Genomic DNA, 12,412 nt, shown 5'->3' with positions numbered 1-12,412 from the left:
GTTCGTTTAACAACGAACTTTCTGCCGAACAGTTCATGAACTGTTCGGTTCATTTACGACGCTAATTAGGACTAGTTTGTTAGCATAAGGCTCCTAAGGGTTCGCAACTTAACCCCATCTTGTAACTTAAACACGGAATATTGTTTGCGTTCATTTGTTGCAGAAAAGCTTCACACAATAAATCAAATTCACTATTCATTAAGTTGCACATACATCACATTAGGTTCATACACGTGTAGGAGTAAAAAAAAATCTGCAACTTTTCACATGCTTTTTTCTCGCTCTCACTCTTCAAACTTATTCAAACCCTTCACACTCAACTTGCCAAACTTTTAATAATACATTTTCTTATTTTTCACTCATTCATTCTTCTGCTTAATTAATAATAATCAGATCAAACCCTTTTTTAATGACATAAATAATTCCCTGTTAACAAAATCTATATCAAGATTCTGTTCTTTTTTCTTCTTAAACCTTAAAAACACAGAGGTTTTGTACTTTTTTATATGCCCATTTCTTAATAAAGTATATCATAATATATATCTTTGTAGTAAAGCACATTTTGTAATCTTCTTTATAGTGTGTTGGTTTATATATATATATATATATGTCATAGATACATAATTTTATAAAGTATTTGATAATGTGTAGGCTTTGCTTATGATATGGGTCAAATGCCATTTCTTTAATTCTGTACTTACTTGGGATCTTCAACAATAAAGTAGTAAACTTTCTGCAAAAATCACACTTTTTCTAGCTTTAAGATTAATAAACTTGAATATTTCTTGATTTTTTTTTATAAAAAGATGGAATCTTGTTGTGCTACTTTTAAGACTAATATGCATGTTGAAAAGGATCAAAGCTGTATAAAAAATGGGTTTTGGGGAAAAAAGATCAATATTTCTGCATCCCATTTTTGTAAAAGTGAAAGTAAGAAGATCAAGCAACTTAGAGTTACTCATTCTGTTCTTAAGTCACCAGTTGATGAGGAGATTTTGGTAATTTTTAAGAATTTTGGCAATTTTTAACATTTAAGATGTTGGTTTATTTGAGTTGGGTGAGTGTAAGAGTTTTTATTTTTATGATTTTTTTTTTTGTGTGTGTGCAGACATTTGAGGCACCATTTTTTGATGAGAAAAAAGTAGACCCAAAAACAGTAGCTTCCATTATCTTGGGTGGAGGTGCAGGGACAAGATTATTTCCTCTTACTGGCAAAAGAGCTAAACCAGCTGTAAGTTAATTCTTTGCCAAATTCTACTGGCTTTTGCTTATGGGTTTTGCTAAATGCTGCCCAGTTAAGGTGCATTAAATAGTTTATTTAAGTGATTTGAACAACTTTTGAAGTGATTGAAATGCATGTTGGATTAATATAGAGATGGTATGCAGGTTCCAATTGGTGGATGTTACAGATTAATAGATGTTCCTATGAGTAATTGCATTAATAGTGGTATAAGGAAGATCTTCATCTTGACACAATTTAACTCATTTTCACTAAATCGTCACTTGGCTCGAACTTATAACTTTGGAAATGGCATGAGTTTTGGGGATGGATTTGTGGAGGTATACCTTTTTTCTATCGTTTTGTACGTTTTAATAAATGTCTATATATGGAACGCGTTTATATAGTTTTAAATAACTATTTTAGGCATATAAAGGGTCTTTTCGAAGGAAAGTTCATTTTCGACAGGCTCAGCTAAAACTATCAAATTGAAGTCCTGCTTGTGGTACTAAGTTTCACACTTATGTGACCCATTATGGAACAAAATCTTGGATTTAATGAAACAGAATAAAGTAAGAAACCAAAAATTAGTAAGCTAGAGAAAAATGTTATACGTAATGGTCATTTGGGAATTGTGATCATGTTGTTCCACTTATGAAATATTCAGTTCTATTTACATGAATGTTGAATATCATGTGGCATATATATAGGTTCTGGCTGCCACTCAAACACCAGGGGAAGCTGGAAAGAAGTGGTTTCAAGGAACAGCAGATGCCGTTCGCCAGTTTATATGGTTGTTTGAGGTAACACTTATCTGTTTCACAAGTACTTGCGTCATATATTTGTGGTTATTTATTTTTTCAATCGGGTTTTATACGCTTTGCTGTAGGATGCTAAGAACAAGAATATTGAGAATATAGTAATACTATCAGGCGATCATCTATACCGAATGGACTATATGGACTTTGTTCAGAAACATGTCGACACAAATGCTGATATTACAGTTTCTTGTATTCCGATGGATGATAGGTTTGTGAATCTGGTTTCATTTTTCCCTACACATCTTTTATATAGTTTTGTTGTTACACTAATATCTCGCCGTTTGCTTTTTAGCCGAGCATCTGATTATGGGTTAATGAAGATTGATGAAACAGGAAGAATAGTTCATTTTGCTGAAAAACCAAAGGGCAACTTGCTAAAATCAATGGTGAATGCTCCTATATTTGATCCTGGAATTCATATATATAAAGAGATCCCATCTTAAAGTTTTACATTAAGATTCATTTCCCTGTCTTTTATCCATTAATGTCCTAGTATTTTATCTATCAGTATCTATTATTAATCATGTTATCTGAATGCTCAAATATCTAAATTTGACTTTCGTAAATTGAATTTTCAAGTAATTAGGGATTGCCTCAGATTATTACAACTGTAAAAAGTTTACTTTGGATCTTAAAATGTGCTCTTTCGGATAAATAGAGTGATAATTTGTTAAAGTTTCTGCAAACTTTGACTTTTAACGCTGACTAAACTACTTCTGGATGCTAAAACTGGCTAAACTTTAATCAAATTTTGTCTTGGCAAAATAATAATGGTGTAGATTGGGTGGGACACCCTTGAACCAGGGTGCCATCTTGGCATTGCCATTTACCCCAGAAGGATGACTTCGGGCAACTCACTTGGCACAATGAGTCAGCGCAGGAAGCCATGTTCAAACCCGAGACCTATGATACTCCTGGGGCCCATCTGTTTTGTGGGTGTGTGACCGATTGATCTATGATCAGTTGGTTATTGGATTCTTTCTGGTTATCAGTAACCTTATTCTGTTTAGTAAAACTTTTATTTGATGTTGACTTTTCAGCAAGTTGACACCACCGTTCTTGGGTTATCTAGCCGTGAGGCTTTGAAAAACCCATACATTGCATCAATGGGCGTTTATGTATTCCGAACTGAAGTTTTGCTAGATATGCTAAAGTGGAAGTACCCGTCATGCAATGACTTCGGGTCTGAAGTTATTCCTTATGCGGTTGCAGAACACAATGTCCAAGTGAGACTTACCTTCCATTCTTAACTTGGTTTCTAACCTCTCAGTTGAAGTTACCTTAAAATTGTTGGATCTTCGTTTCTTGTTAGGCTTATCTATTCAAAGATTACTGGGAGGACATTGGAACCATAAAGTCTTTCTTTGATGCTAACTTAGCCCTTACTGAACAGGTTAGTCCAACCAAATCCGACATGGTTTGTAATTGATCTATTTAAGATGATTGCTTCTAACGAGTATGTTTACTTTTCCATGAACAGCCTCCAAAGTTTGACTTTAATGATCCAAAGACTCCATTCTTCACATCGCCAAGATTTTTACCTCCTACTAAAGTTGAAAGATGCAGGGTATGCTACTGGTAACTCAGTAAAGTTGGGAAAATGGGCAGGTCCATCGGTTTGGTGATAGGTCAAAACGGGTAACTATTGTATGAGTCCATGGGGTTGGGTTTACTCGAATCACTTTTTCCCAACTTTTTAAACCAAAATAATTAGTTCATACTTACGTTATAGTATTTTAACAAGTCATTGTTTAAATAGAAACTGTTAAGGAAGTTTAAATTTAATGTGTTTGATATACAATTTGTCTTTGTGACACTTTCAACACGTTTTCTGTTAAGCTAACTTTCATTTTATATTACAAGGTTTATCTGTTACTGATAAAACATTATTAGAATTGACCCATTTATTAGTAAATGAGTTGAAATTGCCACTTCTGCCTGCAAGCTTGATGTGATTTGAATACTGATTATTAGTCCATTTCAAATTCCAATTCTTACTATACTTCAGATTGTGGATGCAATAATTTCTCATGGCTGCTTCTTGAGAGAATGTAGTGTTGAACACTCGGTCATCGGTGTGCGTTCACGTTTGGACCAAGGGGTGGAGCTAAAGGTGACAATTATAACCATCTCAGTCCTCAAGACAAATGAAAATTTTACCTTTCGATTTTGTTAAATGACATAATTACCCTGTCAGGATACCATGATGATGGGCGCAGACTACTATCAAACTGATTCAGAAATCGCAGCACTGATGGCAAATGGAAAAGTTCCAATGGGGGTTGGACCAAATACGAAAATCACGTAAGTGTTTTGTTACCCGTAATCTGCCCTGAGCTTTGTTAAATGACATATTTATGTTTATTGGATATTCTCATTTTTGTTGGTTTTAGGAATTGCATAATTGATAAGAATGCAAAAATTGGAAGAGATGTAGTCATTGCAAATAAAGATAACGTTGAAGAAGGAGACAGATCGGATGAAGGGTTTTACATAAGATCAGGAATAACAGTAATTCTAAAGAACGCGACTGTAAAAGATGGAACAATCGTGTAATAAAATGAGATTAATAGGCGGTTAATGGTTAGATATTTTAACTGCTGTAAGTGTACTATTGCAGTATTACATTTTCTGACATTTTTACTATCTCATGTATAATAAAGAAGCCTTTAACGGTCACTATATACCTCAAAAGAAGACATTTTATACATTGAATACATGGTTCAGTGTCATAATCTTGGTATGATGATTTCTCATGTACACAGCCAGTCATGTCCAAATCACTCGACACATGAGAAATCATATACCCAGTTGCACTGAACTACTAATTTTTCTGTTCAATAAATCAATAAAGAACATACAGCTCTCGAATAAATATTCAGCCACCACTAATCCTGTAACGACTATCATTGCTATGCGAGAGTATGTGGGTGTTATCTCTCCTCGGAGTTGAATCTGTTCCATGCCGCCTGCATATAATAAACAGATTACAAAGACATTATAGGGAAATGCCGGGAATGGATGGGCTGATAGACCCAAGTTTGCTCATAAATGGACAGAAGCTATACAATATATATTAAGATCAGCTGCATACCTTTAAAAGATCAAAAACCTTTTCACATATATACTTGTGCTGGATGCTTGCCCCGCGTTGTTGCAGCTTGTCTGGATGAACACAAAGAGTAGCTTTTCTGTAAGCTTTCTTTACAGCACTACTGCTTATGATCTCTGTCATTGTAACCGGTTGCCAGCCACTTTGAGGTCCAAGAATCTGCAAGCTCAAGGATTTAGTTGAAAATCAACAAACTAGCTAGACGACTTATACTGAACCTCGAATTATTATTAGGAGAAGCTTGTACATACATATTGAAGTGTTGAAAGCAGTGCACGCAAGTTCCCTTCTTTTCCCTTTGACCACCTTTTGATATCAGCATCAAGATTCTCTGATAACCGCTGATATACAATTGAATACAAAACCGTAAGAGACAAAACTAAATATCAAACATTGTAAATCTTTTCTATTCGACTAGGATCATTACATTTCTCTCAGCTTGTTCCTTTTGAGCAAGTAAATCTCGCTTCTCTTTTTCTGCAAGCGCTTTAGCCTGAAAAAACCAGCAAATCAATAAGGAATTTTTGAACGTATCATGAACCAAGTGATTTAAGTACAGTACAAAAGAAACGCTTACCGCTCTTTCCATGATCCTGTTGTGCTTATCTAATTTTGCCTTGGTTCTCAAAGCGGATTCAGAACTATTTAAATCCTGCCCAAACAACATTCATACATTTTTACAACAATAACAATAATAATAATAATAGTACAAAAAGAAACAATATTGGTAACAACTAACTATAATAAGTAATATAGTATCGATTTTGGCTACTTACAGAAGCACTCTTCTGACACATTGCCTTCTCTAAAGCCCGTTGTCGAGCCTCTGATGTGGCTCTTTCTACTGCAGCACGTTCTGCTCTAAGCTTGGACTGTGTAGAAATTTTATCAGAAGACGGCTTAGAAGCTTTAGCAACCTTTTCTAGGGCTTCAGCCATCATTCTTTGTCTAACTTCCTCAGTAGCCTTTTCAACAGCAGCACGTTCACGTTCAGCTCTTTCACGGGCTTCAGCAAAGGCTCGCTCACGCGCTTCACGAATTGCTCTGTCAACTGCCAGTCTATTATTCTTAGCCGTCACTTCATCAATCCTTCTAGAATTCTCTTCTCCTGATACCTTGCTTGGCCCAACTTCACCTGCTTCATCTTCTGCTGTTTTTTGTGTCTCGTGTGGTTTGTGGGATGCGTTGATTTCATTTGTAGTTCTAATGTCGTGCATTTCGTTCTGAGGAATTTGGATATCTGTTTCTTCTGAAATTGTAGTTTCTTCGATATCTTCGTCAACCTCTATCTTCACATCATGTATACTACCCGACGACGTTTCAGATTGTATATCATTTCCTTCGGATTTCACTTCATATTGATCTTCATTGTGATCTGAGACAGTTTGATCTACAAAAGTCTTTTCACATAGTCCTTCATCTGATGCATACACTTCTTTCATTGATTCGGTTTCTTCTACTTGGAATTCACTGAAAGCTCCTGTTACATCCTCAACCTCTTGAGTTGTTTCCATATCATCTATAGTACCAGTTTCTTCTATCACATTATCCTCATCTGATGAGTTCTCATCATATTCCTGATCAAAAGTGTCATCCAAACTTTTCTCCTTTAAATTATCTTCTTGTTTCATCTCAAAATCGTGTTGCAGATGGACTTCACTTTCTTCTCCGCTTTTATCACAAATTCTAGCATTCTCTTTCGCTTCCATTTCCATTTCAATCTCACGAACATCATAATGAATCTTACTGGTTTCTTCTTGCGTGTGGTCATCTTTGGATTCGTTCTCACTTTCAAGCCACTCAAAAGTGTCTTCAATCCGTTCATCACTTGTTTCAACTTCACCTTCCTTTCCATGCCTTTTTGCACTATCAAGAATCTCAATGTCTTCTTGATCGAGAGCTTCCTCTTGTGTTTCCTTTTCAAACTCATTTAATCTACTTCCATTATCATTTTGATTGGACCCTTGGGATTCTTTCTTCTCATATTCCACCTTTTCAGACACAAGTAAGTCGTTCAATTCCTTAACTAACTCACGCGCAGTAGTGAACCTTGCCTCATCTTTCACTGTTTCATTCAACTGACCTTTCACCGAATCTTGTTCATACACAACAGCTTGTTTTTCCAAGACGCCAGTGGCGGTTTTACTTACCTCCACTTTTCCTTCATAATCATCTACAAACATGTTATTTGTTTGATATGTATGCACAAAGTCGGATTCTTCACTTGTGCCAATTTCTGTGTGAACTGGTTCTGCATGCAAGGTCGCATATTCATCTCTTCCAGGGGAATTAAGCAGCCTGGATTCTGTTTTAGCTGTATACTCTGTAGAACTAGAAACAACAGTACTATCTTTAAATTTGTTAGAATGACTAGATTTTGATAACTTTCCATTTATTTCATCTATAACCTTCTTTGCACCAAAAAGCTTCTCAACATCCATGAAATTTGGAAAACCTTGCAATGAAGTACTAGTTGCAGTTATATCCTCCATTCTGCTTTCAACTTTTATACTATTTTTAGAACTTCTATTCGAAAAGCTTTTAAGACCTTTCTTCTTTCTGCCAACTGATTCTTTAGCAATTCTTATACTTTCTTGAGCCTTTTCTATGGCTTTTCTCAGAGCAGCTGCAGAAGCCGAAGCATCTGAATTCACATCAACTTCCCCATCTTCATAAGTACTTGTAAAATCGTTCTTGCATGCCTCGTTATCTACAGTTGATCTAATTGGATCACTTTTGTGACTAATTACATTGGTTGGCAAAGTTGATGCTGACGATACTGTTGAAAGACGTCTTTTGAAATCCATATCAAATGTTTTAAACTTCTTATCTTCAGTTACAAATTCAACCTTTGTACTGGAGTCGTTGACACTAACACGAACTGGTGATGATTTGTGCTTCTCGGCTTCCATTTTCGGTTGAACAGGTTCATCAATGAAACAAGTATATCCAGGTGTAGCATGTAACTGTGTGACATGCTTTGTCCCATCCAACCCCTCTTTACTTTTTGGGCCAATCTTGTTATATGACATGTTAAACTGCTTCAACACATCAGAAGATTGATGAGATATATCGTCCAAATCTTCAGATGTCGACGTTGTTGATGAAGACGACCTAAATACCAACATGAATGAAGTAAAAAAGAAAGTTAAAACACATGATATCAAATAATTCAACTGGATGCACTTATTCAATTACTAAAATCTGCAACAAAGTTTCCTAATTATAGAAACTTGCCTCAGAGAAAAAAAGATTGATCAATAAGTAAGCCTTGATGGGCAATTTATATACAAAAAATTATGCGCTAAAGCAGAAAATAAACAAAACTTTGAATCTTATTACCGAAATCTTTGATGCCTTACCTATCCTTTGCTACACTCCAAGAATCAAATTTTTGTTCTTAATGCAGATTTTAACAGAAAAGTAGTCTTGAACAGACAAAACTTAGCTTTAATAGAAACTTTAATTTCATATTAAACTTATAAACTTAATTACAAGATACATGAAGTGCATCTTTTTTAAAATATGCATATAAAAACAAGGAAAGTAAGAACCAAATAGATACATTCCAAATTTAAAATTCTCATTTTATGCTACCCATATATCACCAAAGCCCTTGACAAAACTGCCGTCCGCATGCATCAACAACAACAAGAAAATCAAAAAAACATCTGTATCAATTAAACAACAGCAGAAAAGACAACTTTTTCTTACCACTTCAGTGTTTCGGGTTGGTTTTCTTACCTGTTACGTGTTCCGGGTTGGTTTTGTATATCTCAGAGGTGCTTATTATATCAAACTTGTCACATATGTTTTGCTACTATAAGTATTCAAACTATATAAATATCTATCATGTGTATCAAACTTTTTGTTTATCTAGTATCCATTTGACATCCTATAACTTGTAAACTACTGACGTGGCACCGGTTTTGATGACTTGATAGGAAATATGACAACGTACATAAGTTTAACACATTTTCATGCCCTTGTTGACCTCCTTAAAAGTGCATTCCAAAAAAATTGAACTAATGGGCTCTTATTTATTTGTATCCAAACAAAGTATATACAGTATTATGTATAGAAAACAATAAGTTATATGCTGGGATATTTGGCATGGCTTATTAGTTATTACTCCCTCAGTCATAGATTTTCTCTACTTTATTCAAAAAAAAAAAAGTGTATACTTTAAAATAAAAAAATAGTCATGTGGTCCATGTTAAATATTCACATTGAAGAGACAAACTTTTAGAAAAAACGTATCTATGATTTACAATACGCAAATTCCCTTTTTACTATTGCTTTCAACACATACAAGTATGAAATATAACTTTGTTAAAACTTGATTAATTAAGGTTAGAATTGTTAAATCAATACGTTACTCTTGGAGCTAAGACATGTCATCTGATCAGACAAAAACTAAATGCAGACATTTGGGGCTGTTTGGTTCACCGAACACAAAAGAATTTGGTCGATACGAATTTGAATTTCCTTTCTTGTCACCTTGGGTTTATACGGAAAATTTCAAAAAAATTTCCATCACATTCTTTTAAAATTTTTGAACCAAATAAACTACTACTAGGTAGCTATATCTAAAGCTAGAGCTTATATATATTTGAAGCTGAAAGCTGAAATGTCTATTTTTACAAAGGAAATTTTTATATTTAACAAACGAGTTAAAACTAAAGCTTAAAATATACTCGTAAAATGATAGAAAAGTACATCATAGAAAAAAAAAAAAAAAGAAATAAAAAAAAAAACAAGAACAATTTAAAGAGTGTTTTGTAATTCAACATATTATAGGGTCAAGTTATTTTATTTAAAGCTCAAACGGAATAAATACTAGCTTTTTGTCAAACTACCCATTATATGAGTTTGATACATTTTTCCACAAACTTATCCTAAAAAACTTATGGTTTTTTGGCGGATACATAATATCTCAGGACAGAGCTTACACTGACTTAAAGTTTTGACTTTTTTTTTGTCTAGTAACCTTACAATGACTTTTCTTTTCTTTCTTTTTTTTTTTTTTTGGTAAAATAAATTGCGAAAAAAAATCTCTAAAAAATTAAAATAAGCTAACACAAACTCCATTCAAACCGCGTTACATTAAAATAATCAAAGAAAGAAAAAGAAAAAAATTAAAAGCGAAAAAAAGAAAAAGGGAATAAGATACTCACGTAGCTGTTTTGTCGGGACCAAATAGCTGTTCATAAGATACAACATCATTAGCAGCAGCAGCAGCAGCAGCAGCAGCAAGTTTTTGATTACTATTATTATTATTATTATTATTATTATTATTATTATTATTATTATTATTATTATTATTATTATTATTATTATTATTATTATTACAACCAAAAATATCATTGTAATCGACTGGTATGGTTGAGTTACGAAAGTTTATAATAGTACTAAAAACATCATCATTATTATTTAAACATGTCGAAAGATTTAAAACAGGAATTGAACATGAAAAACTATTAGTATAATTACTACTACTACCACTGCCAAATATCTCTCTGTAGTCTTCAACGTTAATAATACTACTTTTGTTACGCTTGCTTGATAAAACGTCGTCGTATTGGTTACTGTTTGAAAGTCTTCTTGACTGAAAAGTACGGGACGACACTGACTCCATTTTTATTGTATAGAAATTGAATCTCTCTTTGTGTGTGTCTTGCGTGTTTTTTATTTTTATAAATATTTTCTTGTGAATATAGATATATAATTCTGTATGTATATAATTTAAGTGTTGGTTTTGGAATTTGTGGGAAAAGGATTTGGGTGTTTTAATATGCAGAGGGAGTGGGGGGATAGAGCAGAAAAACAGGACAAATGAGAGGGAGAGGAGAAGGAAGACAGAACAGAAGGGTATTATGATTTAATATGTTGATTAATATTTTATTTTCTAACAATGATTACAAGATATTAAGGGAATAAAATTGAGTTTGGTGTGCAGAGCTGGATTAAAGGGTTGAATATGTGAGCTGAAATATTGAATATGGGAAAACCAATGATTTCTTTTTTTATATAAATTGTGTTTATAGATTCTCCTATACATGATGTTTGACCACATTAGTATATACGAGCATAATTTCTGCACGTTGCGACGGAATTTCATTTTAGGATCGACAATTTGTTATAAGGGTAGATATAATAATTTAGTATTATAGTGTGTAGAGGGGCATTTTAGAAATTATAAATATGTTGAAAGGGGCTTTTTAAAAAAAAAATAATATGCTTAATTTCTTAAGACATACAATAAATAAAATCTAAAATGCTTATAAGATAGTAAAGATATACATTTTTGAACAGGCTTAGGACAGTAAAACAAGTAGGCCTGCTTGCATTTTTTAAAAATTCGTTTTTTAATTATCATGACTGACAGGTTGCTACGTATTTTGTTACGTTTTTACTTAACGTTGATTTTTTATTCTTTTTATTCATTTAGTACTAATTTAATTGATAATCGTTTTTATAAAGTGAAATACATTTGAGGACTGGCTTATAAACAGGAAAGCAAGTAGCCTGTCAGCCTCTTTGTTTTTTGTTTTTTTTTTTAATTTGCTTTTTAATTATCATGACTAACAGGTTGCTACATATTTTCTCACGCTTTTACCAAACATTGATTTTTCATTTTTGTTCTTCATCTAGTAGTATATTCATTGATAATCGCTTTTATAAAGTGAAACTTGTTATCCTTGGTCAATGTTTATGTAATCCCTGACTAACAAGCAGATCTACCTATAAGAATATCTGTTTGATTTTTATTTTTTTTTCTTTTTTGTTAATATTTTTATCCATTGTTCACCTTTAATTTATTTTTATTCATTGATTAGTTAAAATAAAAACAGTTGATATTTATATGGTCAACGACCCAATAATCACAAAAAATTATGATGTAGTATTGTGTTTAAATAGTCTTTTGAACCACTTTTTATTCTTCATGTTGTAACTTTTTAACTTTATAATACGTTTATCTTTATGTATGTATCACCGATCTTATATACATTGTAAGTTTTACATATCGTTATTCTTCATGGGGCAACGCCCGGGTCCATAAACTAGTATTATGTACTCTATTATTTTGAATGGAATGATGAATAGTGACTCATCGACGTGGCGAGTTACTATTCATCCACGGTACACTTTCATCTACTATTCGAATTTTATCATATCGCATTCCGTTTAGATTTTTAAATACGGGTTAGTTATTAGGTTTTGTACATTTTTTTCATTGGGATTTCTAACTAATATATT

The 12,412-nt window shown here is 33.2% G+C and overlaps 2 protein-coding genes across 2 annotated transcripts; one reads left to right on the top strand and one right to left on the bottom strand.

Annotated features, from left to right (window-relative positions):
- The first annotated feature begins 738 nt into the window (after nt 1-738).
- Nucleotides 739-4,719, top strand: LOC122579238 (glucose-1-phosphate adenylyltransferase large subunit 1-like). Its single transcript, XM_043751361.1, has 12 exons — nt 739-998; nt 1,109-1,231; nt 1,387-1,560; nt 1,930-2,022; nt 2,109-2,248; nt 2,333-2,426; nt 3,081-3,266; nt 3,353-3,433; nt 3,521-3,607; nt 4,049-4,153; nt 4,238-4,344; nt 4,434-4,719. The coding sequence occupies exons 1-12, from the start codon at nt 807-809 to the stop codon at nt 4,594-4,596; spliced, it is 1,545 nt and encodes a 514-aa protein (XP_043607296.1). The 5' UTR covers nt 739-806; the 3' UTR covers nt 4,597-4,719.
- On the bottom strand, nt 4,694-10,790 carry LOC122610620 (auxilin-like protein 1). The gene is made up of 7 exons (XM_043783590.1): nt 10,330-10,790; nt 5,929-8,266; nt 5,730-5,804; nt 5,580-5,645; nt 5,404-5,493; nt 5,135-5,311; nt 4,694-5,009 (listed from the first exon to the last, which is right to left on the bottom strand). Exons 1-7 carry the CDS (start codon nt 10,788-10,790, stop codon nt 4,974-4,976), a joined length of 3,243 nt encoding a protein of 1,080 aa, XP_043639525.1. The 3' UTR covers nt 4,694-4,973.
- Nucleotides 10,791-12,412: the final 1,622 nt, after the last annotated feature.

Source organism: Erigeron canadensis, chromosome 8 (genome assembly GCF_010389155.1).
Source record: "Erigeron canadensis isolate Cc75 chromosome 8, C_canadensis_v1, whole genome shotgun sequence".
Taxonomy (NCBI): Eukaryota; Viridiplantae; Streptophyta; class Magnoliopsida; order Asterales; family Asteraceae; genus Erigeron; species Erigeron canadensis.
Note: the sequence above shows the minus strand (reverse complement) of the source record. Positions and strands in the feature narration are given on the sequence as shown.